The sequence below is a fragment of the Colias eurytheme genome, chromosome 8 (genome assembly GCF_061535395.1).
Source record: "Colias eurytheme isolate Ceu_HAF_F1 chromosome 8, ilColEury1 Martin Lab GWU primary, whole genome shotgun sequence".
NCBI lineage: Eukaryota > Metazoa > Arthropoda > Insecta > Lepidoptera > Pieridae > Colias > Colias eurytheme.
Genome location: NC_142987.1, coordinates 4,219,598 through 4,245,315, shown reverse-complemented (window position 1 = coordinate 4,245,315; position 25,718 = coordinate 4,219,598). Strand labels below are relative to the sequence as shown.

The 25,718-nt window shown below is 31.3% G+C and overlaps 3 protein-coding genes across 3 annotated transcripts in view; 1 reads left to right on the top strand and 2 right to left on the bottom strand.

The window, feature by feature from the left end:
* Nucleotides 1-3,311, top strand: part of LOC149906423 (uncharacterized) — a 31,111-nt gene extending 27,800 nt beyond the window's left edge. Inside the window, exons 40-46 of the mRNA XM_090104509.1 lie at nt 423-540; nt 827-951; nt 1,357-1,622; nt 1,974-2,038; nt 2,127-2,286; nt 2,520-2,716; nt 3,201-3,311. Coding sequence (XP_089960635.1) covers nt 423-540; nt 827-951; nt 1,357-1,622; nt 1,974-2,038; nt 2,127-2,286; nt 2,520-2,716; nt 3,201-3,311 — 1,042 coding nt within the window. The remainder of the gene's footprint in view (nt 1-422; nt 541-826; nt 952-1,356; nt 1,623-1,973; nt 2,039-2,126; nt 2,287-2,519; nt 2,717-3,200) is intronic.
* Nucleotides 3,312-3,747: 436 nt separating this feature from the next.
* Nucleotides 3,748-6,590, bottom strand: LOC149906422 (cytochrome P450 6j1-like). Its single transcript, XM_090104508.1, has 8 exons — nt 6,215-6,590; nt 5,826-5,981; nt 5,508-5,692; nt 5,110-5,264; nt 4,789-4,907; nt 4,442-4,547; nt 4,101-4,349; nt 3,748-3,938 (listed from the first exon to the last, which is right to left on the bottom strand). Exons 1-8 carry the CDS (start codon nt 6,572-6,574, stop codon nt 3,781-3,783), a joined length of 1,488 nt encoding a protein of 495 aa, XP_089960634.1. The 5' UTR covers nt 6,575-6,590; the 3' UTR covers nt 3,748-3,780.
* Nucleotides 6,591-23,209: 16,619 nt separating this feature from the next.
* On the bottom strand, nt 23,210-24,970 carry LOC149906421 (uncharacterized). Its single transcript, XM_090104421.1, has 4 exons — nt 24,389-24,970; nt 24,075-24,155; nt 23,639-23,795; nt 23,210-23,379 (listed from the first exon to the last, which is right to left on the bottom strand). Exons 1-4 carry the CDS (start codon nt 24,968-24,970, stop codon nt 23,210-23,212), a joined length of 990 nt encoding a protein of 329 aa, XP_089960547.1.
* Nucleotides 24,971-25,718: the final 748 nt, after the last annotated feature.

Genomic DNA, 25,718 nt, shown 5'->3' with positions numbered 1-25,718 from the left:
CATTGGAATTTCAGTGGAAACAAAACAGTATTCCCTTGCAACTAGCAACGGATAAAGGACACTCTTTCCTCGTTTGCAATTGCTTGGCGACCGAAGCGAAACAAAATACGGGTTTTTTTGAAATCCCAAAGATTTTGCGGTCTGCATCGAGCTTCGATTTTCCTGATTGACTTTTCTAAGTCTATGTTCGATGTAACAATTTTGTAAATTGATTTTTTTATTTAACTAGCTTTTTGCACCTGCGGAATCGCCCGCGTTTTAATTTTTTCGAGACAAAACCTATCCTATATGTTAATCCAAGTTACCATAGTGTGTCCTATTTCATTGTATTCGATTTAGTAGTATTTCCGTGAGAGAGTAACAAACATACAAACTTTCGCATGTATAATATGTATTAGTATGATTTTCTTTTATGTGTGAAGGCACCCAGTGTTCGCAATGCATTACTTCCGTGTCAACAAACTGTTTCGACTCAAATACCTGGTGGAGTTCTATCGCAAGACGTCAGCAGAACTAACGAACAATCTCACTACTCTGCAGGTAACTTTATAATAATGTTTTCAACTAAACTTTCTTTTTACGCCCACGGCTACTCGTTAGAACTGCTAGTTAATTTGGTTTGGGAATCTGTAGCGAATGTCGCGGTAAAGGAATTTCGTATTTTGTATGATACAAATACAATATATATAATTTATAAATATACAGTGTGTTGTACAAATAAAGATTATGTAACATTTATCAAATAAATTGGTAGATTTGATAATATAAATCAATGATATTAATTATTAATAGTTTTAATTGAGAAAATATGTTCTTAATTTTGCAGACAGCGATGACGGTATTCATTGTAGCTCTATTAATCCATACTTTAACTTGTATTTGGTTGCTATCACTTATGGCCATATCACCGATCAGTATAATACGAACCCTCAAAATGCATCTACTCGACGAGTAAGTAAATAAATCATTAAACTTTCCCGAACAAGTAAAAATAATCATACTACTAAAATATTTCGTTATTCGCAAGTTCTTAATAAGGAAAGCCTCCAAACTTTTATTATAAGAGTGATGAATAAGGAAAATGTATACCAAGAAAAAAGTTTTTATTACTTTATTCTTTTAACACTCAAAATTAATCCTTCAGACCTGTTTTAATAGGATATGATGAGTTAAAAATGTAAAAAAAATTATCTTAATTTTATGAATTATATTTCTTTTGTATTTTACTTGATAAAGAGTTCTTCTAACTTATTTAAATGCTTTCTGTATGCAAAAGATTCTTTTTTTTATTTTTACATAAGAGTCCAGTGAAATAACGATGATTTGAAGTTTCTTTCAAAGTTAAATTACCTACAGGGACACTCCACAGAGGCGGTGGGATTACACCACCTCTTTCTATATAGTAGTTTCCGAACTAACTTCAACTGGAGGCGACGAGTTCGTAGTGGGCGAAGCTATTTCGATGATCATTTTAGCCATTTGCCTTATCTGTGGTAAAATTTTGGCGGCAATCGTCGTTGCTACGGCGATACAAATTGCTTATTCGTCTAAATATGCGTTGAATAACTATGGGATGGCGACCACGGAACTAATTGACTATTTGAAGAATCAGGGATTGTCGAGTACGTTGATTTGGATGTTATGTTTTGTATAATTAATAAATGTATTAAGTTCAGTAGGGAGTTAATAAGGGAGTTAATTGTTAAATTATTTCGCAAATTTAATAAAAAAGATGAATACTTACTTTATAATCAAACAGATAGTAATGGATTTACTGAACATTTATTTATTTAGGAGATACAGTTTGTAAATATTATATTAAATTTAATCAGCACATACTAAAATTCACGATTTGTATAATATTGTACGTACTATTTGATTTAAATAATATGTGATATACTTACTGTAATTTTAATATTTTTATCTATTAATTGATTAAGATTAGAAATCTATAAAATATTTTTATTTCCAAGAATACCAGACAAAAAAGTTTTGGACATACGTTCGACAACTTTGGGTGACCGAGAGAGGAAGGCAGGTAAAAAATAATAATTATTTAAGTATAAGAAAAGTAATAAAATTTAAAGGTCTTTGAAATTTGTTATTAATATTAACATTTTCATCAGTTACCAGTACTATTATCCAAAACACCGTATGTGTTGCGATGTGACCTGATGTCAGCAATGTTCGGTCAGCATTTGCGGAATTGTTATGTATTCGCCGACACCGGGGAACCATTTCTTCGTCAGTTAACTGTCGCCTTGGACTATAAAGTTTATTTTCCTGGTGAGCCTCTTGGTTATTATTAAAAAAAATCTATCTAGCTCCATTAGATGTTCAGTAAATAAAAGAAGTAGCCTCGCGAATTATTTGCTGCACGAACAGTTCGTTCAGTATGGACTGTAGACCCTTCTATATACTTTAGTAAAACTAATTATAACATGCAAAACTGCTCACCTCCTTTTCTGAAACATGTATCTTACTAATTTACATGTATCTTTTTTAATTTATACTCACAGGAAATTACATAGTGGTAGCTGGCGATAGTGAGGCTAGAATGCATTGGGTGGCGAGTGGCACTGTATCAGTCTTGTCAGTGAGGGCAGACTTCACGGAGACAACGCACGAGGTTCTGGTGCCCGGCGATGTATTTGGGATCATGCAGGGCCTGAACAGGGGCATATGCCACTGTTTCTCTTATCGAGCTGATACAAGAGTGAGTAAAAATATATAATTACGCAGAAGTAGGGATATCTTTTTTCTGAGTATCTAATTTATTTAATAATTTTGCAATTTTCTGTGACCGTTGGAGTTGTAGGACTTGAGAGATGTATTGCGCATCTGCTTTTTTTAGAACAATTTTAATAACTCTAATTATAATAGACGTTTCGCAAGTCCGTGACACCTTTTTGTGGGAATCGAACCCAGGATTTCATGATTCTATAATATATACCCCATGACGTCGTTCTATAGCCCTGTACCTACCTAAGAGATGAAATAAAATGTTTGTTTAAAAGGTATATCAGTGGAAAAATTCTCAGAAGTAGGTACTAACTTCGCTTCGGAGTGTATAACTCCGTTCAAGTAGTTCGTTCTCAGATAAATTGATTCACAGAAAATATTTCTCGAAACGAACTCCCAGGCAAAAGCTTATCATTCACATACTTATTTATTTAATTATAATGTCATACTACTTTTAGGTTGGAATTTTGACACTATCTTTGGATTCCTGGATCAACATATTACAATATTTTCCAGAAGCCAAGAAAATTATAACGGAACGTTCAGAAATATTATTTACTAAAATTTAGATGTTTAAAAAAAATATAGGTACAATTCGTCCATTAGTGACGTTATAATATTATGTCTAGTAATTAAAGATGATGATATTGTTATTGATAGAATATATTTAATAGTGTTGTTCGTACTATCATATTTCAAGAAATCCATTTATTAATACGTTAAAATGATAATTTTAATTATCCTCATTAAATACAAAATCTACCTATTTATATTTCTTACTAGCAGTCCGCCCCGGCTTCGCCCGTGGTACATATTTACGTTTTCTCTACGTAAGAACCATCCTCGTACTTCAAGGAATATAATAAAAAAAGAATTAACGAAATCGGTTCAGCCGTTCTCGAGTTATGCGCTTACCAACACATTTTGCGATTCATTTTTATATATAAGATTAACAAAAGCAATTATATTATCTATTTCTTCCAATTTCATCACAAGATACCAATCAATTTGCTAAAACTGTTTATTATCTAATTATGTTTATCTTGCGACAAACTTGACACTTCCTCCATTACTGGGCGATAATACAATACTGTAGGGATCACTTTCTAAAATATACGGCATTGCTGGTTCTATTCTAAATTTATGCACCACATGAGCTATGGCCGTTCGAAGCTGCAACATGCCGTAACGTTTACCTGAAAGATATTTTAATTATTAATGAAGTTTTATTTTAAAACATACTAAAAAGCTTTTGAAGAGTTTAATTAAGAGCTAAATCTATTATTATATTATGAGATTAAGTAAAAGAGAAAGAGAAGAAATTGTATTTCAAAATAATCTGACAAAAAAATCCAAACCTATACACGACCGGTGTCCTTCTCCAAATGGTAAAAAGGTATAATTAAGAGTATCAAAGTCAGCCGTTTCAAGGAATCGTTCTGGGCGCCACTTTTCTGGCTCTGGGAAGAATCTTTCATCATGATGAAGAGCAACTAAATTCACGTATACAGGAATACCCTTTTCAACGATGACGTTATCAGTCAATTTATAGTCTCTTACGGCCACTCTATCTAAATGTTGTAATGGCACGTATTTACGTAATGTTTCTGGAATTAAAACAATATATTATAGATAATAAGACAAGTCTTTGTACTTAATTATTTTCTTCATATTTGGAAGCCTTATAAACTTTTCGTACCATTAATTGTAGCAGTAAGGTATTTCATTTCCACTAAATCGTTATAGTCTAGAACTTGTTTTCCAGTTTGACGAAGAGCGTTGTCAATTTCCTTGTAAAGTGTTTCCTTGAATACAGAATGAGAGGATTAATATTTTGCCGAGAATTGTCTGTCTTGATAGAAACTTAAGATATTAACTACACTCTAGATGTTAGAAAATATTTGAACTCGTATCTAACGCTTAAATTAGAATTAAGAGTACTTAATCAATAATTATTATGTTTATAATTTGAATCAGTTATTTTGTTTATAATTAATATGTAGGTTCTTAAAACAAATTCATATAAAAGCAGTATTTAAATTAAACCTGTTCTTCTTGGTGATACGCCAATTCAGAAAAACAATAAGTAAGTGTTGAAGTGGATGTTTCAATCGATGCCATAATAAATGCTGCGGCCTGAGCTACCATTAAATTTTCACCTCGATCTGTAAACAATAATGGAGTGTTAACAATACAAAAGTTTTTACATTGTATCGACTTTTTTCTGCTTTAAAAATATTTTTTTTTATTATTAAAAGTTAGGTCAAAATTAATACATATAATGAAATTGTATACATTCTGCTAGAAACAGCCATAGATATTTATCATTGAATTGATTATAAAAATTTGTTTTAAAAAAATGTTTACCAGCATCAGCGCCACTTGTAAAATTCTCTTTTATTTTGAGGAAGTGTCCCACTAAATCTGTATCATTCTTCTCTCCTCTTTCTTCACGCTCATTAATAACACTTCTAAACATCTTTTTCAAAAAGTCGGTAGCAGGGGCGGAAAAGAATTTCATTCTAGACAAGAAATTATTCAATTAAATTTTGTTATATAATTTAATGTATGTTTATGACGCTCTGTTGTGCACGACAAACAATAAATCTAATACTATGTAAGAAATAAGTATTGTTTTCAGTTGCAGTAAATTTATGCATTTGTGCGTCACAATCTCATAGTATCTACTCGTACAAATGCAAGAAAGTAACTGATATTTTTATCTGATTATTAAAACCCTTTCATTTTTTTAATAAAATGCTCACCTTAAGATTTCCGCCAAAGCGGGTATAAAGAATACCGTAAGTATTTCCAAGCCCCTCATAAAAGAACACTTGGCCATGTGTTTTGTTATATACCATAGTGGGGATTGGTCATCGTTTAAGGTTCCCACTTTTATTCCAAAAACACTAAAAGCTAATGTATCCGAAATGTACATTGCCATTAGTTCCTAGGATAAAACAGACTATTAAAAATACACAATTAATTCATCACTGTTTATATTTAAATATTTTGTTTTTGAGTCATTATAAAAGCAATGTAACAATATAAAAAAGAAACCAAGTTGAAATTTTCTAGATTACCTTTAGGTTCACATGCTCTTTCTTCTTAACAAAGTCTCTTTCAATCTTCTCCGTCAATTCCCGTGAATTAATATTTAATAAGTCTGTCAATTTCTTCAAACGCAATGTTGTGAAAATTGGTGAAAGCGCTTGTTGCATTTCCTTTCTTAATGGTCCCTAATCAATAATAATGTGAAAGTCAAATTAGAATTACATACATTTGCTTATGATTCCATAAACAGATCACTACGATATTAATAAATCTACTTAAGCAATATAATTAGGAAATAAATACAATTATGCTAAGTTAGTAACTCGCATTGCATTTTATAAGACTACAATAAATTTTGTAATACATAAACTGTAGTAGTACAAAAAATATTTAACATTATTTATTTAATAAACCTTACCTTCACTACAAAAAGATTAAGGGAACCGACGGGATCCGAATCGGTTCCAGAGTAAGAAAACCGATCTTGAAAACAGTCAGAATCAGATAGCACTTTCCTCGCAAGTTCAGGCGATTGCACTACTAGAGCTGGTTGAATACCCAAAAATACTCCAACGTAATCATCTGGGTGTTTCTTTTTTAAATCATAGAAGTACTGCCAAACACTCTTTCGCGTGAAAAAACTAAGACTTCCAGCAATTAGTGTCGGTTTTTCATACACTAATCCACGCACTTTCCAATAACTATATAATTTACTTAAACGCACGTAAAATAACATAAAACAAAATATTAAAATCAGTCCAAGGAGCCACAGCCACATTTTTACGTCTTTTCTGAATGAGTAATCGAATAAATATATTGTATAAATTTTATCAACATATACGACCTTGTAAAACTAGAATAATTTAACAGATATGGTATTCCAGTTAGTATTTAGTAATATTTGAAGGTTCCTAGGATCCTGTATAGTACAGTACACTGGTTTAATTAATTTTGCACTAAAATTATTATTTTACTGTGACAAAAATATTCTTGGAAAATGTGTTAATTAAAAAGTTTGATGTATTTTTGGTGAAATCAATTAATTAATTTTAATATAGCACGGGTCACATTTAATCAAGAGTAAAACAATTTGGTTAAAGTTTAGTATGTAAACTGTAATCACATATACATATTGTACGTTCATAATATTATTTCTATTTATAGTTTATTGAGTTGCTTAATCTTTGATATTAACGGCAGTCGTCATAACCCGTTAGCATTGTACACTAAATGTAATTATTATCTACTTTTGTTTGACCCAGAACGTTATAAATGGGCTGCTAAATATCAGCTCAAAGGTCAATACAAATGAGGTCTAAGGTTACCGTACTGTAGAAGCATCTCTAGTTCTAAGAGTTTAGACAATAAAATATTGAAGTTTTACAATGTTTGAGTAGATTATATACCTACTTTATTTTAATGTTAGATATTAATTAAAAAAAGTTTAAATAGCTGTATTCATCTTTCTACGAAAAATATTGAACGATATTACTTTGCATCACAAATAAAATGATTGAAAATGCTATAAAAAATAAAGCTTAAAAGTTAAAACTTTAATTTCAATACATAACTGAAATGCCTATTCAAACAATCTTATTAGTTTGATATTGACCCAAATAGCCGCTGATATCTAACGGTTTGTTCCAAATATGAATTGAATATTTTAAATTTATTTTAATTGGCAAGACCATTTTAAGTCTAGTTTCCATTTTCCAGGTACTCTACATTTTTATATCTATACTCTTTTCTGATATTTCAAGTAATATTCATTAGTCTATATTTTTTTATATATGTACAATTATTAGTGATACTTACAAACATCGTTCCTGATTAAAATAGTAATACTATATTTTGTGTGTATAGAAATTTACTACACCACACAAAAAAACCTTCTAGAAAAATTGCCATCTTTATATTATCTAAAGCGTAGAATTTTATACCGAAGCACGGTATATCTAGGGCGCATTTAATAGGGAGTCAGATTAATCGCTTCAATACTACAACTAGTTAAGGCAAGCTATTTATACCTGCCACTAGCTCCATTCGATATCTACTCGTATAAGCCGCTTATGACAGTTCCATTTTCATGGATGCCGATGAGAATCAGACTAAATGTCTCTTAAATAAATTGAACTTCGATTACATATATGCCTTATTATATCTGAACTGTGTATCTAATATTTTTATAAATTTATAATCCTTCCTTAAGGATGAACTATTGGTTACATATTTTGTGAAAATTCTATTTTCAGTGTACTTATTTGGTAGCAAGAATTTAACTAGTTGAATAAGTGTGTAAAGATATGTATGTATTTAATACCTAATTGAACTCTACTATGTCGTCTTGATACTAAACACATTATCATTGCATTTTTCCTGATTCCAATGAATTAGGAACAAATAATAGAGTATTTATAACTCAATAAGAAAGTATGCAGTTCAATGAACAAGAAGCAATTATAAGGAGACAAGACAAAGGCGGCGTGTAGCTTTTCGTTGTGGTACAGACGTCTTTGTTACATTTACAAAGTCTTTTCGTATCGTAAAACTAGAAAAGATAATATTATATCCAATTGTATACGAAATCATAATAGTGTGAAATTGAATCGACAAATATAACCAATTTATATTTCTCTTACAATTTTAAGTGTATTTTCGTGGCTCTTTATTGCTGAAATTGAAAGGAGTTTCAATTAACTAAACTTAGCAGATTTCATAGCTGGTTACAGTTTTACACAATTACATTATTTTGCGATTTAACGAGAAGCTATATTATGTGATTTAATGAGAAGCTGTATAACGTGGGTGCCGGTTTGGTAAATGTTTTTTTTGTCAGGAATTTAATTTATTTTTCATTTAAGTTTTTTCAAGCTTGCAACCTTTCTATTACCTACCTACACACCCTACCTATTTTGAATAAGGCTATTTTAAATTTGTTAAAAAATTTAAACAGTGATTGTCGTAGTTGTTCAACTAGGTAATAATAAATACACTATAATTACCCTAAAAATACACCTTCATAATGTCTAATAATTATTGTATTCAATACATAGGCACACATAGGTGAAGTTTTCTAGCCATATATGTATTGGGACTTGGGAGGATTCCGATAGCTGTGATTACGGTATGTAAGGGAGAATGAATGCTGACGATGCAACGCGTTCGATGGCGCCTCACGTTCTTCCAATATTGATTCACGAACTTACAACGGTATCAATCTTGTGTCAGCGGGATTATTTGTACGGGATTATTACGTTTGTCTCTAATATAATTACTTTTGTGTTCGTTTTATTTGAAGAAGGGACTGTACGGAAAAATATTTAACTTTCTTGCTTGTTGTCAGCTAACGATTCATAATCAAATCAAATCAAATCATTTATTTATTTCTCCTCACAATTCCCAATCACATAAATTAATCTACATGCATACAAAATTATCAAACAATAAGCTGGAGTTGGAGGAGCTGGTGTCTGAAATGGGTTTTAACCGGTATCACAGATCACCAGGTCCCCGCCCTCGGAACCAAAAAACAATTACAAAAATATGTTTCACATAATTCATAAGTTTGTGTTTAGGTAGTGAGAACGACATAAGTTTATTGTTAATTAAAATTTACAAAAATAAAAATTAAAAATATACCTACATATGTGTTTGTGTGTGTGTGTGTGTGTGTGTGTGTTGTGTGTGTATGTTTGTGTTGTGAGTGTGTGTGTGTGTGTGTGCGCGCGTTTATGTTAGTGTGTCATACATATTTTAAAATTCATCCATTTGTTTATTTATATTTTAAATAAAAATAATTCACACTGAAAGCAATTTTATCATTTTACCTACTGTAATAAATAATCTATTATTAGATATTATTAATATTAATTTCATATTTACTAACATCACAAATTTCACAATTTAAAGCAAGTTTTCTGTAGCAGCATAATCCAATTTTTGAATCCATTCCTTTACCACACGTTTACACTTGTCAGTTGTTAGTGAAAAAATTGAGAGAATTTCGTTTAATTTATTGTAGATATTAGGGCCCTGGTAACAAAAAAAGCGATGTGAAAATTTTGTACTAAACTTATTTGTTTCACAAATTTTGCCCCTTCTGCGTGACGCGTTAGCCCGCTCAAGGCTGAAGGTAGTAAGAGAATGTTGGCGTACAGCTGTGTGAAGAATAAATAATTGTCGTACAGTTAGTACCCTGGTCATCACATAAACGTCCTTTGTAGGGTGAAAGAAAGGCAGAAATTTTATAACTTTTAAGACAGCATAATAGTTACTTAATAGTCGTGACAACGCGGATGTAGATGGTGAAAGTTTGTAACTCTTGAACTTTAACTTTAAAATATAAGATTAATGTTATTAATCGCTTAATTCACAAAAGCAAATATTTAAATTTATTATTAAATGAAAAGGTACCTAACATTTTAAATAGCTCACACATTTCAAATACACGTATGAAGTGTAGCGCAATAAAAAATCTAATTTTCTATATATTGACGCGGTACCCAAATGGAGGCAATATCGAAGTGCTGATTTGTCGCTCCACTGAATATTGGTCTGGCGTTGATTCAAATCGACGAATGCGACGGTGAAAATTGAGGTACCTTAATTCTTACAACAACATTCCACGCATTCTCGCTGTTTCGATGTAGTATGTATGGAATTTCAGGTGATGGGTAAATCAAGTTGTACGAGTTATTACACGTACCTACTGTTAGGTTAGGAGCTGAGGTTAATGGCCAAAAAGTACTCAAAAATATTATAATTATATGTATCTATATAAGGTAAAAATTCGAGGTCCTCTTAATTTTTTGTTATGAGTAAAATATTTCATTCGACACAGTATTATTTTCTGGTAAGCTAAGTATAATTAACTCTTCAGATACTCAGTCCCTACCTATACAACGAATAATTCTAACAATATTTGCAAATATGTAATTACTAATTAACAAGGTGAATACTTATTTACTTTTTGTAAACGAAACGAACACAGTAGATATTTTGATATTTACAGAAACGTGTCATTTTATTGCTCATTAAAGAAAAAAATAAAGAAAGTAAAAAAAAGTCTAAAAGTATCCGTCAAGAGAGGGTTTTCGCGGCATATTATTTATCATTATTTTTTGGCGTAATTTCCCGCAGCAGGTGACATTGAGGCATGTGTAAGATTAATCTAGTTGTTGTGGGCAGATGGGCTGAGAGGGGGGAGGAGGGGGGGATGTCCGCGTCATTTAGTTGAGCATTATATCAAGCCTCCGCTCGACGCTCCTGAAATTAAATCAGACTCATTCCTCTGATTCATTACGATCATTACTCATTATACAATGCTACAAATTGCGCGTATAAATTTTATTGCTATTGTAGAAGGATATAAGCGGTTTAAGTGTTTAAGGCATAACGATTAAGCTTTGTCGTTATCGCAGAAAGGAACGTTTGTTTTTTTGTTATTTCTTATCGCGTTTAACATAACATGGGTATTTTTGGTTGGTTCTCTTTTATTTTTTGTTCTGATAGTCATAAAAAAGCTACATGTTTTTACGAAACGCGGCGGTCAAACGCAGCGTTTTAATTATAGGTCTTACACTCATATTTTTAACTACTTGTGCAGATCCGTAATTTATCAGTAATGAGAGCCACACAGGAAGCTAACTGAGTGTCGTCTCAGCAGTCGCCTCATCACATTGCAAGTTAGAAACTTTGAAAGTAATAGCGGACTCACTTGGAGTTTATATTGACACGTTAGGCCACTTAGTCAACTGCTGTGAAACTATCTCAACTTTATCTTATCCCTTTTTTTCATTAAATTTTTGATGTGTTGCTTTACTTTTCACTGCAAAATAAGTTATAGATATTTTACAGTGTAAAAAAATGCGTCAAATGGTTCATCAATCGCACAACAATTATTTATTTCCTTTTGTATTTATTGTGAATTATCTTGTAAGATCTAAATTAGTGGACACAAGAATTTGGCAAATAAACAAGCTTTCTAGTCTAGGATATTTATTTATACAGGGTGTCCCAAAAAGTAGTGATGAACGGAAGCTGGGAGGTAGAGGACCTAGAGGGCTATCCGAATCACCCCCATGTATGTTATGCGATTTTTCGTATTTTCGGAGTTATGACGTTTTTTACAATTTTTCACCTATCGCCGAGTACGATGATATTTTCACTCATGGTGACGTCAATTGTTGCGCTAGATGCTTGATTTTTTTTTGTTTGCTAAGCTGAAAGATAGGCCAATTCAGTATGGTAATATTTACTATCGTTAGATCTTCGAATGGAATAAAAAAAAGAATTAAATGCCAAGAAAGATAAACTTACCCAGTGGTGAACATCACCACTTCAAGGGCCCGTAAAAAAATAAAATCACAAAAAAAAGTTTTCCATTTGGCTTTTAAAAACATGCTCTATCTATAAGGTAGCTACCCCGCTGTTGCTCAGTGCAAGTGCGACATCATCGTAAAAAGTTGTCTTTTAAATGTCTGAATGCCCTTTTATCATTTTTAATGGTTTCTTTTGCTACTATGAATTTCCGGGTTATTTCGTCCAAATTGTGACAGTCTCTCGTCTTTGTAGTATCCCCACGGAAAAAAATCAATAGGGTTTATGTCCGGGGACTGTGGAGGCCAGGCTAAAAGGCAAAGATACCCTGAAAGATGGATTGGTCGTTGCAGCCTGCGCATGCGCTGGTGATGCCTGCCTTAAAATGTGGCCTCCACGGTACCTCGACCTAAACCCCATTGATTTGTTTCAATGGGGATACTAAAAGACCTCGGCTACTTGAGAGAATACCACAATTGGAACGAAATAACCCGAAAATTCATAGTAGCAGAAGAAACCATTAAAAATGATAAAAGGGCATTCAGACATTTAAAAGACAACTTTTTACGGTAATGTCGCACTTGCACTGAGCAACAGCGGGGTCATTTAAAAATTTCTGGTAATAATTAAACACCTTGTTATTGGTTTTAATTTGTTTTTATTGATCATCATGTTAATTCAATTTTTGCACCTACCACATTTAGATTAAAATTTTTCGATTGAAGCCTTCTGAATAATAAAATGAAATTTTCAGGGTAGCTACTTGATAGATAGAGCAAGTTTTTAAAAGCCAAACGGAAAACTTTTTTAAGTGATTTTATTTTTTTACGGGCCCTTGAAGTGGTGAACATACTGGGTAATTTTATTTTTCTTGGCATTTAATTCTTTTTTTTTATTCCCTTCGAAGATCTAACGATAGTAAATGTTACCATACTGAATTGGCCTATCTTTCAGCTTAGCAAACAAAAAAAAATCAAGCATCTAGCGCAATAATTGACGTCACCATGAGTGAAAATATCATCGTACTCGGCGATAGGTGAAAAATTGAAAAAATCGTCATAACTCCGAAAATACGAAAAATCGCATAACATACATGGGGGTGATTCGGATAGCCCTCTAGGTCCTCTACCTCCCAGCTTCCGTTCATCACTACTTTTTGGGACACCCTGTATAATAGGCTATTTGACAAGGTTTTGAAAACTGTCTCAAATTATTAAGATACGTTTATAGAGCACACAAAACACATGTTTCTTAATTTTTTGTAGTTGAGAAAATTGAAAATAAAAACATGATATTCAAATATGCCGCCAAAACACAATTTTGAAGAATATGGCGTCTCGCGACCATGGTGACGTCACAGCGGCGTAAACATCAACTTGCTCCTAGTACTTATTGTTCGTTTTTGTTTTAATTATAGTATAATTAAGTTAATCTGTTTAAAAAACAGAAAATGAGTTCTTATAGGTGGTGTGTAGTTCCTGGATGCAGAAATACAACTATTAAAACCCCTGACGTACTATTTATATGTGCTCCAAAAGATATAAAAATGCGTAGAAAGTGGTTGCAGTTAGCTCGCAGAAATCCAAGTGATATTAGATATTGTATCAATTAAAACAGTTTTTTTTTGTGAAGTCCACTTCGATGTAAGTATGGTGTTGAATACGTAGTAGGCAGTTTATTTTATTTGCAATACATAGTACCTATAAATCGTCTCATTACTTACCTGCTTATGGTAATAATTAATAATTAATAATTAATAATTAAATAATTAATAATTAAATTTATTTATTTTCTCATCACAAATGCACAATCAACACATACATTGTTAATCTATATATCTTAACACTAACATTTGTGAGAGACTGGTGCCCGCGATAAGTATAAAATACTTGAGTTACGGGTCACCAGGCCCCCAAGCATTAACAATCACATCTATCAGATAAACAATGAACGTGAACATTAAAGGAGAAATAATAATTAATCGTGATTAAAGTTAAATGAAAAATTAATATCGAAAAATTACCAATGGATATATTATAAATTATTATAGATGAGGTGAAGAGTTAAAATGAATTGATATACTTAGTGTATAATGTGAGTGTTTGTGTATGTGTGTTTGTGTATGCGTATGTGAGTGCGTGTGTGTGTGTGTGTGTGCGTGCGTGTTGCGTGTGTGAGCGCGTATATGTGTGATTGAGGGTAGGTGTGGATGAGTTATTGCGATAGCGTATGTATGATTCAGTTTCTCTACTTACCGAATTGTATGAATAAAATTTTCTGATGTTTGATAGTCTAATTTTTTCAGCCATTTACATACCGACGTCTTACACCTTGATGTACTAAGGGAGTATATTGAAATAGACTTATTGATTTTATTGTATAAAAAAGCCCCAAGATAATAGTAAAATCTATGTGACAGACATGTATTAAAAGAGTTGTTTTTACATATAATATCTTTTCTACGCTTGTCCCTATTGAAATTCGGATCATATTTTATTTGTGAATGTTGCCTTATTATAATAGATAAGATAAAAGTCTGTCTGACAGTTAGGACATCCCAACGTTTGTATAGTTCGCAGGTAGGATAATGATAATGATATAGTTACATATAAATTGATGATGACGTGTTTGTATTGATATTGAAAATAATCAATACAAACACGTCAATCCTATAAACTGGATGGCTGAAATGAAAAACAAAGGGCATAACCTAAAAAATGTATACTTCATAATTATTGTGCAATTGTGATTCCTGTTTGTAGGTACATTTAACTAAAAAGGTACGGTCTAATGAATGACGTTTGAAATATTAACTTACGTAGCTGTTTTCACATTTCTCAATTCAGGAGCGTAAAAATCTGGGTTGTTTTTAAAGAACATGCCAATAATTATAGCGTCCACTTAAAGGTACATTTCTACTGTCTGCTTTTTCGAAATAAGGTTCCATGACAAATAAAAATAACACATAAAGAACAAAACTGATTACAGACACCTTGAATCACAAGAAATAAGTTATACAAGAATCAAAACCAAAAGCGAAATTCAGCAACGACGTGAGTAAACGTTGGGATCACTTGTTATTTACGCCGCTGTGACGTCATGGCAGATGCAGCCAATCATGGATGTTTTCGGTCACGTGGTAATTTTAAAAAATATGATGTTTTTTCTCGACGATTTATAAATAAATAAGTTATTATTTATATCATTTATTAATTTAAATCGCTTCAAAAACCTTATATATATATGGATTACACAAAAAAGTAATTTATTTTTTATACTGTCAAATAGCCTATTGTAATGAATCAAACAATAGGTAGGTAATATTTTGCTGTAAATTACAGAGATCACGTATATAATCGATTTTAGGATTAAATATATGGCTCAATCGAAACAAGTCAATCAAACTAAAAACTAGATTTTTAAACAATACATAGTATTAACCTAATTCAATAATAATCCAAAAATAATTATTACCAAACTCTTAAGTAATCTGTTTGTGTAAAATCTATTCCAATAATTATTCAGTTTTAAATTACAAAATTATCAATATCAGAAATACGAGACGTAATTACTATGTTCAAATGAATGTAGAAATGTATCGACTGAAATTTGTTGTGCCGGTAGATTTGGACGATATTTGGACGATTTGGATGAATGCTTTCACATCGATTTAGTACATAAAGCAAGTACATTTCATATTAATACAAATGTATTATATTTGAACTAACATTCAAACATAAATTAGATAAAATTATAATGCCTCGCCGTAATATCTAAACGAAACATGAAATCACTGAGTGCGATATAAAGCACCGTGTCGTATAAATACACATTTAAATTCATAAGCTGAGCTCTAAGAGCATTATGCAAAATATATTTCATAATAAATATTACTCATACATTTAATAAATAACTAGTAAAAGTTTCGCGGTTCGTGAAAATGTCGCAGCGTTGAGCGACTCTTTAAATTATTTATTATTCAAGTGTTCGCACCGGTTCACTCGACAATGCACTGCGAAAGGCTATACCACTGATATAGTACACTAGATAAGGTAAGACTAAGGAAAATATTAAAACTAGCATTACCCTAGTATTAGATATATCTATTAATTATTATTATCTGTGCTTACTTATTATATTATTTGTGCGTAATAATAGCTTATGATAAAGTTATAGAGCACACACCTAACCAGAGTTTTAAGAAGGAAAATGGTTAAAAGCATTAACAGTAAAGGTTTCAGAAATTCACCAAATAGCAATTATTATCCCTACTATACAAAATATGATATAATTAACTGAATGAACTTATCTAGAATATACTACATCTGTGGCGATATCGGTGAATAGAGTAGGCGCCCGCAATACAATTTGCTGCATTTCGTTTGTTAGCACTCAAATACTTATCTCAAATGCAGCAAAATTATTTAGTTTTAACGTTGTTTCGTTAACTAATACCAACGTGCATACTGTGAATGTAATTAGAAATATGTGTAACATTTAACACAAATGCGGTTTAAAACTTAGTGAATGCTTTTGATTTTATCTGCATATAATTTGTGGTATGCTCTGATTATGTTTATTTTTTTTATAATCCTCTTATTACATTGAGATATATTTAGAATTAAATCTTATAAAACTATGAAGAAAAGTATCTAGGTTCGAAATTCATCACCAAAGTAGGATTTTAAGTAATAAAAGGAGTTATAACTTATAACAGTGTACGAAAACAGTCATATTTCTAAAACCTTTACTTTTCACGAATGAAGCTTTAAAGAATATCAAATACGAGTTGCTTTTATTCTATTATTTACATGTATTATTGAAACAAATTGGATTCGTATTTCATTAATTGGATTAAACGAAAGGTAAGGTTCAATGCAAGGAAAATACACATGCAATAAAGTTCAAAGCCCTTTAAAAGTAATATGATCATTGTAATGCTTGTTAAAAGCAAACTATGCATTTCTCTTGTTAATAATAGAACATTTGTTTCGCATATATTTCTAATAATATCAACTGTTATACATATTTGTCCTTTTTAATAATATTTATTATCATAATTAATAACACCATGTTACAACGATTTGAGAACATCATTTTTGGTCACATCAGTCGAAGAAATAATAGTGTTTGTTTATATGCCTTTTTTATTGTATTCAGGTAAGCTTGAAAAATAAATAAATATGAACATTTAGGAATCTACACCAATACCTAATTAAAATAAAATCAATAGAAAAGCATGGGTTCATCAACTTCTAAATGGCGTAAAATTGATTTTCAGTCGGCAGTTGGAGGCTACTTATCTACGAGTGTTTTCTATTTCCTTTCAGATTTCCTAGGATTGGAACGATTGATTTTAAAGGTTGAAGCACTTTTAGCATTAATTGGGATTATTGGAAAGTAACGAATATTACTACTATGAGTTTTTATTGAATTTTAATGTATACAAGTTTTCTGCATTTGATTACACCACTAAAGCGTGTGGATAAATCTAAGATAAAGTCATACATAGACTACATAATATATAAAAGTTACAAGTAATTTATAATGCAAAGTGTAAGTTTTTAGGTAGTACATTCTAGCTTTTAATTTTGATTCACATTAGACTACTCTCCAATTAATCCAACTAAGTATTAAATTACAATAGGCTAGGCTAGGTATATTTTTTAGATTACCTATTTTCAAAACAATTTATGGTATTAAAATGAATGCTTATATAATAATGCTTTAATTCATCTTAACTTAAGAAATTTCTACCATGTTAAGAGAGTCAGTGAATGTAGCATCTACCTACCGCAAATTTGAGAGGCTTGCGTAATTTAGATAGATGTTAAACCTTTTTGTAAGGAGCTTTATGTTGCGTTGCTTACAAAACTAGTGTTATATTCATTAGGTACATACATGCAACAACAACGTTGGTAAATATATCTGACGAACATACCAACTATAAATAGATTATTATGCTATATGCACATTGCACAATGGTAAAGTCACTCTCTGTAAATTACGATTACAAGCTTAGAAGATATTATCAAGACTGAATTTAAAAAAAAAAAAAATATTCATAAAATTTTTATTATCATAATATGTATTCTCACTTTAATATAGATATAGTATTTTTGCTCCTTCATCACTCATACAACTACTTACATCCAATAAACCTTTATTGTTTATCGATTAGCATTTTCCCAGAGTCAAGTTTTCATACAAACCCGGAGCGGTTAATGAACTGCTATTAAATACTTTTTGCGTTAATTTACGTCTATTAATCGAACCACTGGTTTTATAAGCCGATTACTTCCAACGATGCGTATTCGAGATCGGTAATTACGGGCTCAGTTATGATAAGTGAACTTTATTCGAAATGCAAAACGGTTTAACATTTTATTTATAAAATATGTTATGTTAGAATGGACCGCTAATTAATCATATGCGAAACAAGTGCGTGGAACTATATTTTGTTTTTCCTGCGATTATATTTTTAACAGTAAATGGGTATTTTTTATAATAACCGTAAATAAGTTATACGTTAGGTAACGGAGGTTGAATGAACCCTTATTCTCCTCAGCGACCATAACTAAAATAATTTACTTATTTACAAGGTTGTACTGTTTCTACTGTTATCTACTTATTTAAAAAGATGTTATTATCTATTTTGATTTAGTTTGTAATTGAGAAATGGAAAGATACTTTTTATAAAAAATGGCGTCTTCTTGGAATGAAGAATAAAAACATAAAGTAATCTAAAAGAAGAGAAAATTTGTATTTTTGTTTGTGTCGAATTTAAACTTAAAAACTACTCTATCAGTTATTTTTTTTTTACTTTTAGATAAACACGTCTGCACCAAATAAAGGGATTTTTCTCGGGTTAAAACGGGTGAAGTTGGATCAACCAACTAGTATAAATAATACAGGTACCAACTTATAGCCATTTAAAGAAGATGTTAATTAAAAAAGAGCTTATTTTCAAGTATAAACAGACAAAATTTTATTTCAATTTTACGATACACTATTTGTCCAATATATAAAGTGTGATATAAATCATGTCACCGATATTTTATGGGTTTTAATTTTGGTGTTTTATGTCGTGATAACATCTGTTGGGTAATGGAGCTGCAGACTTTACGGTTCGCTTTATGGGTCCTACAGTAAACTATAACTATGCTATTTGAACGCAATTCTCCTTTAATCTATAACAGGGTGAACTATTATTTTGTTAGTGTCGATTGGTTATTAACCTAATTTTGACACTCGCGTTTAGAAAATTTGATTTTGGAGCGTGTTTAAATTTCCTAAAGGTTTCAGAAAATGGAAAGACCGTCTCCATTTTATAAAAAATAAAACTTCATGATAGAAAAATACATAAATGACACCTAATCAAAACATTATTTATTAAAATAAAATTTGGTGGATTCGTTTCCGCATTTTTGTCAACGTTCGAAATAATTTTAATCCATTTTTAATACTGCATGGCAGATAAGCATTAACTAAAGCAAAACATTATCTAAAGTATCCGTGCCCTCAAAAAGAGCAATCTAACTTCAGCAACGCAACAATATTGGTGGAAGAACGAGCAAAATATTTCATCAAAATGCAAAATAGTACAATTTTCCTGCAGCCACGAACTAAAGGAGAAAGAAGTGGATTAACTGGACGCTGCAAAACAGATAACTCGATTTGCATAACTCGTTCACACGGGCATAGCTGGCTAACCTAATTTGTACTGACGGGTTAACACGAGCGAACTCGTTTTAAATTCCAAATTTTTTATTCGATCAACTGATCGCCTAGTATTTAGTAGTTTTTGCTTTATATACAGCTGGGTACAGAATTTGGAATTACTATGGGATATATATGGTAGTATTTTCGAATATCACATTTCATCGAAAATAGTTGTTTCATTTCAGGTTGTCAAACACAAATTTTTATTTCCTACTTAATTTTTTCAAAAACATGGTGTAACTAACTTCTATAAATTTAGATGTGAAATTTTCGGCGAATCGTCTCGCATACCCAAAACGCTCGTAGCATTAACTCATAACTAAAATATTACACAATGCCTAGTTTCCATGCGTTCCCAAACTGCCGCCTTATTTTTCATTCAGTGGGGAAAGCGCACGGTTGCCATTAAAAGGTCCGACGTTTGCCCCCGGAGAGCTCTTTCATCGGACCGTGTGTGTAGGTGTAATATTACTGTCACAGAGCTATGAAAATGTGCCTACTTTCACTTTGAACTTCCACGTCATAATCATGAAATAACTTTAGGTAAAACTAATAAAGTGCTCTACTTTTGGTGCTCTATATAAAATGTTCATTTCTGTGTTTATTATTATGGTTTTATATGTAGATGTGCTTTTTTGCTAAATAATCCTTTAATCCCAAAGGAACTGTTCAATTTCCGGGACAAAACTGTCACTCTTTGGTCAATAAATTATTTTTCTTAAGATTAATGCTTCGCTGCTATATAAAATAAAAGGAGAAAACATAGGATAACATAACAGAGTATAAAATGTACTTTAAATATTAATATATGAATCAAAACTTTGCTGAATATGGGGACAAATAAGCGCAACTTATTTTCTAGGAACTTTTATGTAAATCAATAAATTTTATTTAAAAAATAAATGATTTAATTTAAATAAACGCCACATCCAAAATTTCGCACTTGAATGTTCGCCAAGCAAAAGTCGTGTGTGTACACCTGTCTACAAACGCGCTATTTGCCCACTTGCTTCATTCACCACCGATCCCTGAGATAGGACCGCTTAGCCGTGAGATTAAATCCCTCCCAAGTAAACAAAGAAAAACATTCCTTACATACCGTTTAAACAAAGAAAACGAAATTGCGTTGGAAATTAAACTCTTAATTATGTCAGCCTCCTTAATATTTTATCTTCTACCTCACTGTCGTTCCTTCGAAATATATTAAGATTTAGAAGAATCTATGTTATGCCGTCTTTTGTTACGCTTTTGTTTTGTCATTGTAATTTGAGTATTGTTCTTAGTGACTAATTAAATAACGGTTTTCTTGTTTATCTATTCCTACTCCTTTTATTTTTAATGTTGTAATTGTGAGAGCTTCGTGATTAAAATCCCCTATAAAATATATTTTATGAAACTCAATAAAATAAAATAAACTAATTTCGTTAATACTTTGAATATTTTTAAAAGTATTATCGACTAACACAAATCATATAGATAATTAGATAATGATAAATGATGTTCATAAAGGAAAAGATCGTTTCTGCTACGATGATAATAAAGTTATCAAAGTTTAGACAATCAAATAACTAATTGTTAATTTCAGCCTAAAGTTTAGCATTGGTATTTTTGAGAAGTCCGGCACATTTAAAATTAACATTTACAGAAAAAAGGACGAATCATCTAATTAGACATCATCTGTAACATTTCTGAAAGTCTTTGTGTTTCACATTTTTATGCGTTCTTTGTTTCTACATCATTTTTGATAACTATGCATTAATATAAACCTTACGCGTTTGAGTTAAAGTTGCTTTTAAGTACGTTTCGATTGTAAATATTGAGCTTGTGACAATCAGAGTGTGCAGTGAAGACCGCTCGCTAACGAGTCCCTCCTTCATTTTCATTTTATCACCGTCCTTCGTCTATTTACAGTTTTTTCTTCCCAAGTATCTATTTCAAAACGATACTACAAAGAAATAACTGGAAAATACCCTTTGGAATGTTGTTATTATCAAGCTTATTTTAAATGAATCTTGAAAGAATTTATTTTGCGTCGTGGGTCGTATTTAAAATTAGAACAATTTTAATATTTACTTTAATAACAAATTCACGACGGAAAATGCTGCGACAAAATAGCTTAACGTAAAAATAACGTTTTTTTTTTGGAAAATAAGGAACGACATTCATTAAAATATTTTATTTATGGCAAGCAAGAACAATTAATGAGTAGTGGTAACTGAATTCTGACATGTTTAAATAAAGTGAAAAGCATTGTTCATTTGTAAAGCAAACAATGTTATAACAATCAACGCGGTTGACACACGTACGCATCCACCAATAAAATTAAGTGCCTTCATGTTAATCAAACAAATGTAGGTTATACAATATACATATAATGGAGTGGATGTGGGAGATATATGGGGCTATAATTTAAAGTAGGTGTTATACAATGACTATAGATTGATATAAACATTATTAAAACCTACTTTCCACATATTATGACTTCGTTTATGTAATATTTTATCCGCACACAAATGGTAGTACTTTATTTCCACTTTATTATTTCCGGAATATCACATCAGATGAATCTAAATTCTACTGTGCACATTAAAGCGTAAGAAACAAACGGAGAATAAGAAGCATTTGTATTACGATTTGTATTGTAATATATTATAATAAGTAGGTACTTATATTATAATCAATTGAAATCAATACAAATTCTTCTTATTGTTCAGATAATAACTCCGTAATAATATAAAGTTGCGTTGCTATTAAACCTTTGCTAGATTGTAATTCAAATTCATTTTCAAAATTATTATGTAACACAGGACACACAAATCTTGACAGAGTTTATACACACAGTTTCTATTCGTAAGTAGTTTATCAAACTCGAAGAAAATCGTTCTACAATCTTTTCCTCGGTCTTTTCTATAGAATATATAACTATATTCCTAATTGTAGGTACTCGAACGCCCACTCAGCACTCACGGCAAAAATACTCTGAATCAGTTAAATATCTTGGTTTCTTTTAATGGATTGTTTGATCAGGTCCCTTGTGCGCGAAGGAAATTTTGTGAGAGATTATTACAATTCATTACTATCTATTATTATCGCTATTCATTACTGTTATATGATCATTTGATTTTGGGGTCATTTTATATATATGTATTATTATATGCTCCCTTAACTTTGATCCCTTTACATAGTCGTGTTTTTCCGTTTAGGGCGTTTTATGCACATCGTACCAGCCAAAGCCATTTGAGACTTAGTCATTTGAACATATTTTAAACATTTTCTATATCTTATTTTTACTACATTCTTCTATGTGTAACGTTCAAGAATGATTTCAGTGACATTTATTATTATTCTTATATTAAGTGATTTATAATGATAACTAAACAACATTATTAAGTTGCAGGGTGATGACGGTGTAAGAAGTAAAGAACATAACGCTGTATGGTATGAGTGTCATGTCGATGTTGACTGAGCCGAAAGAGCGCGTGCGCACCGCGCGCGTCGTCACCAAACGTAGCAGATCCTTTGTTGCCTTGTGACATACATCCGCTGGAAGATTGTTTATTATTCTGAATTTGTTTTTATTTATTTGAATTTATTATTAAAACAATAAACACAATAAGGAAAAAGAAACATAAATTATCTCCTACAAATGCAACAATTACGTATAAACCTATAAACTCTATTATTTTTGTAAGTATATAATAATAGAGAAACATGCTATACTACATTCGTTAATAAAATGACAAGATACGTCGTCGACATATAAACCACTTAACTACGCTATTTAACTTGGAAAATAGCTTACTTGTAGGATAGTGAATTAAAAGTTTCACAAGTTGCCGTTTCAGGGCATCCACCTCGTTCTGAAGGTTCTGAGCGCTGCGCGACAGTATGAACAAAGCCACTAGGAATATCAGAAGTTTACATGAATACAGTACTAATGTCATATATTGTGAGTAGCCCTGCAATAGTTAAATATATATACTTATTTTAGATCTAGAGGATAGAGTTTGAGTTTTTTTGCAATAAGCAAAGTGTGTAAGTATATGTGATGAAAAAAAATGTAATAAAATAGCGGAATTTCCGAAATAAACGTTGAAACAAAAAAAATGTTTGCTACTACGTATTTACTTGTGACGGTTACTACATAAAACTTTACCTCCAGTCTAGACTCTAGAAGTCGCATAATGAATTATTTAAACAACATAATAAGCTGAAGTTGTGAACAATGACCCGCTTACCATAACGCTTACACTTATATATGCAAATCCGTAAAGAAATATTATAAAGTACACCATCGCTGCTACGAGCATTACGGTTATCTGCAACATCAAAAAACATTTTTAAATTATTATCGAATTAAAATATTGAGCCGAGCATACAATATTATTATTTAAATGCGGATAGGTACTATTTTTTTTATGCTAATCAATAAAGATCGTGCGGAGTCAGCTAGTTTAAATAAGAGATATATTATCTCTTGAAAAATCAATTATTTTAGCTTAATTTCGTTACGCCGAGTATACATTGCAAAAAAATGTTTACAAGCGCTCACCTGTACTCCGAACATCGCGTTGAATAAATTGGAGCTTTCCTTCACATCTGTGTAAGCGATAGTCCATTTATCAAATCTGTCTAAATCCACTCTGACACTCCGTACTGCGTTATTGTCAACACCACTCACCGTTCCCCCCACAACAGCTTGCAAGCTCTCTTCAATACCACGGGTAATGCTTTTCACTTGCTCCGACATTATATATAGCATGCTGTATAATACGGAAAACTCAAAGATGTATCGAATGTTACAATCGATCACGCAAGCGTATACAATAAAAGTGGATATTGATAAAATTCGTTCTTTAAAACATATTAGTACCACGCTATTAATGGTATGGCAAATCAGAAATATCTTTATCGTTTTATTTTTTCTCTCAATATTGTACAGATAGGTCTTGTCTTGGATGAAGCGTTGGTGATTGGCGTCGATACAACGAAGAAACCGTTTAAAGGTCCCGTTGTGCCATCGCGCACACACAATTATAGATATCGAGTTGATTATTGTTAACATGAATGTAAAAGCATCAGTACTCGGATTATCTCGGTATCTATAAGCCCTAATTGATAAAGCAGCAAACATTAGACACAGTGCGCATAGGGTATGAATGTTCGCGATTATTCGCCTTTTTCTCGGGAAGGATATATAATTTCTATAAACGCACATAATGTTTTCAACTTTAAAAATGGTTTTGAACATTTTAATGTCCATAATGAAAGTGTTATTAAATACGTAGTGATGTTAGGAGTTTTGTCGGCGAAGTAATTTACGGAGCACTAAAGTTCATGGTGGATTCATTATCGTAATGCCTTGGATACATACACACTTAAATTAAATGGAACCGCCTGCGAGGGAACTTCAAAAACATTATGTCAAAGTCTACAAATTGTAAATGTGGAATAGTTTAGCCTTTGTCTCTGCTTCAAGCTTCAACTGTTGTTGATGTGGTTGGTTTCGGAATTTACCTTAACTTTTCTTATTAGTACCTATACCCATCGTGTTTTATGTGGAGAAACGCAAGCAGCACAGAACGTAAATAAAAAATAAATCACAGGTAAATTCTTCGAAGAGCCACTAGTTTTAAAAAATGTGAACAATCCCGTTTAAATTAATAATCCCACAAATAAAACTAAAAAAAAAACAACAATTATCTATTTTTAAACAATTATTCTTGAGAAATATTTTCAATTTAAAGCTCTCTGGAACAATGTAGCCGTTTTTTACACTAAAATACGTAAAATAATTTTAACACGTAAATTAAAACTAGAGATAATAAAAAAAGTGTCAGAGTATGCACATTTATTACATATTTAAATTACTAATAACACAA

Excerpts from the sequence above, each read along its gene's own strand:
- LOC149906422 (XM_090104508.1), bottom strand. The coding sequence starts at position 6,574 with ATGTGGCTGTGGCTCCTTGGACTGATTTTAATATTTTGTTTTATGTTA. Across the intron at positions 5,265-5,507 it reads GCTTTGGCGGAAATCTTAAG|AATGAAATTCTTTTCCGCCC; the intron begins GTGAGCATTTTA and ends TTTCTTGTCTAG. Across the intron at positions 4,548-4,788 it reads CGTATCACCAAGAAGAACAG|GAAACACTTTACAAGGAAAT; the intron begins GTTTAATTTAAA and ends TCTGTATTCAAG.
- LOC149906421 (XM_090104421.1), bottom strand. The coding sequence starts at position 24,970 with ATGTTTGCTGCTTTATCAATTAGGGCTTATAGATACCGAGATAATCCG. Across the intron at positions 24,156-24,388 it reads ACGCGATGTTCGGAGTACAG|ATAACCGTAATGCTCGTAGC; the intron begins GTGAGCGCTTGT and ends TTGATGTTGCAG. Across the intron at positions 23,380-23,638 it reads TTTAATTCACTATCCTACAA|CGGATGTATGTCACAAGGCA; the intron begins GTAAGCTATTTT and ends ACAATCTTCCAG.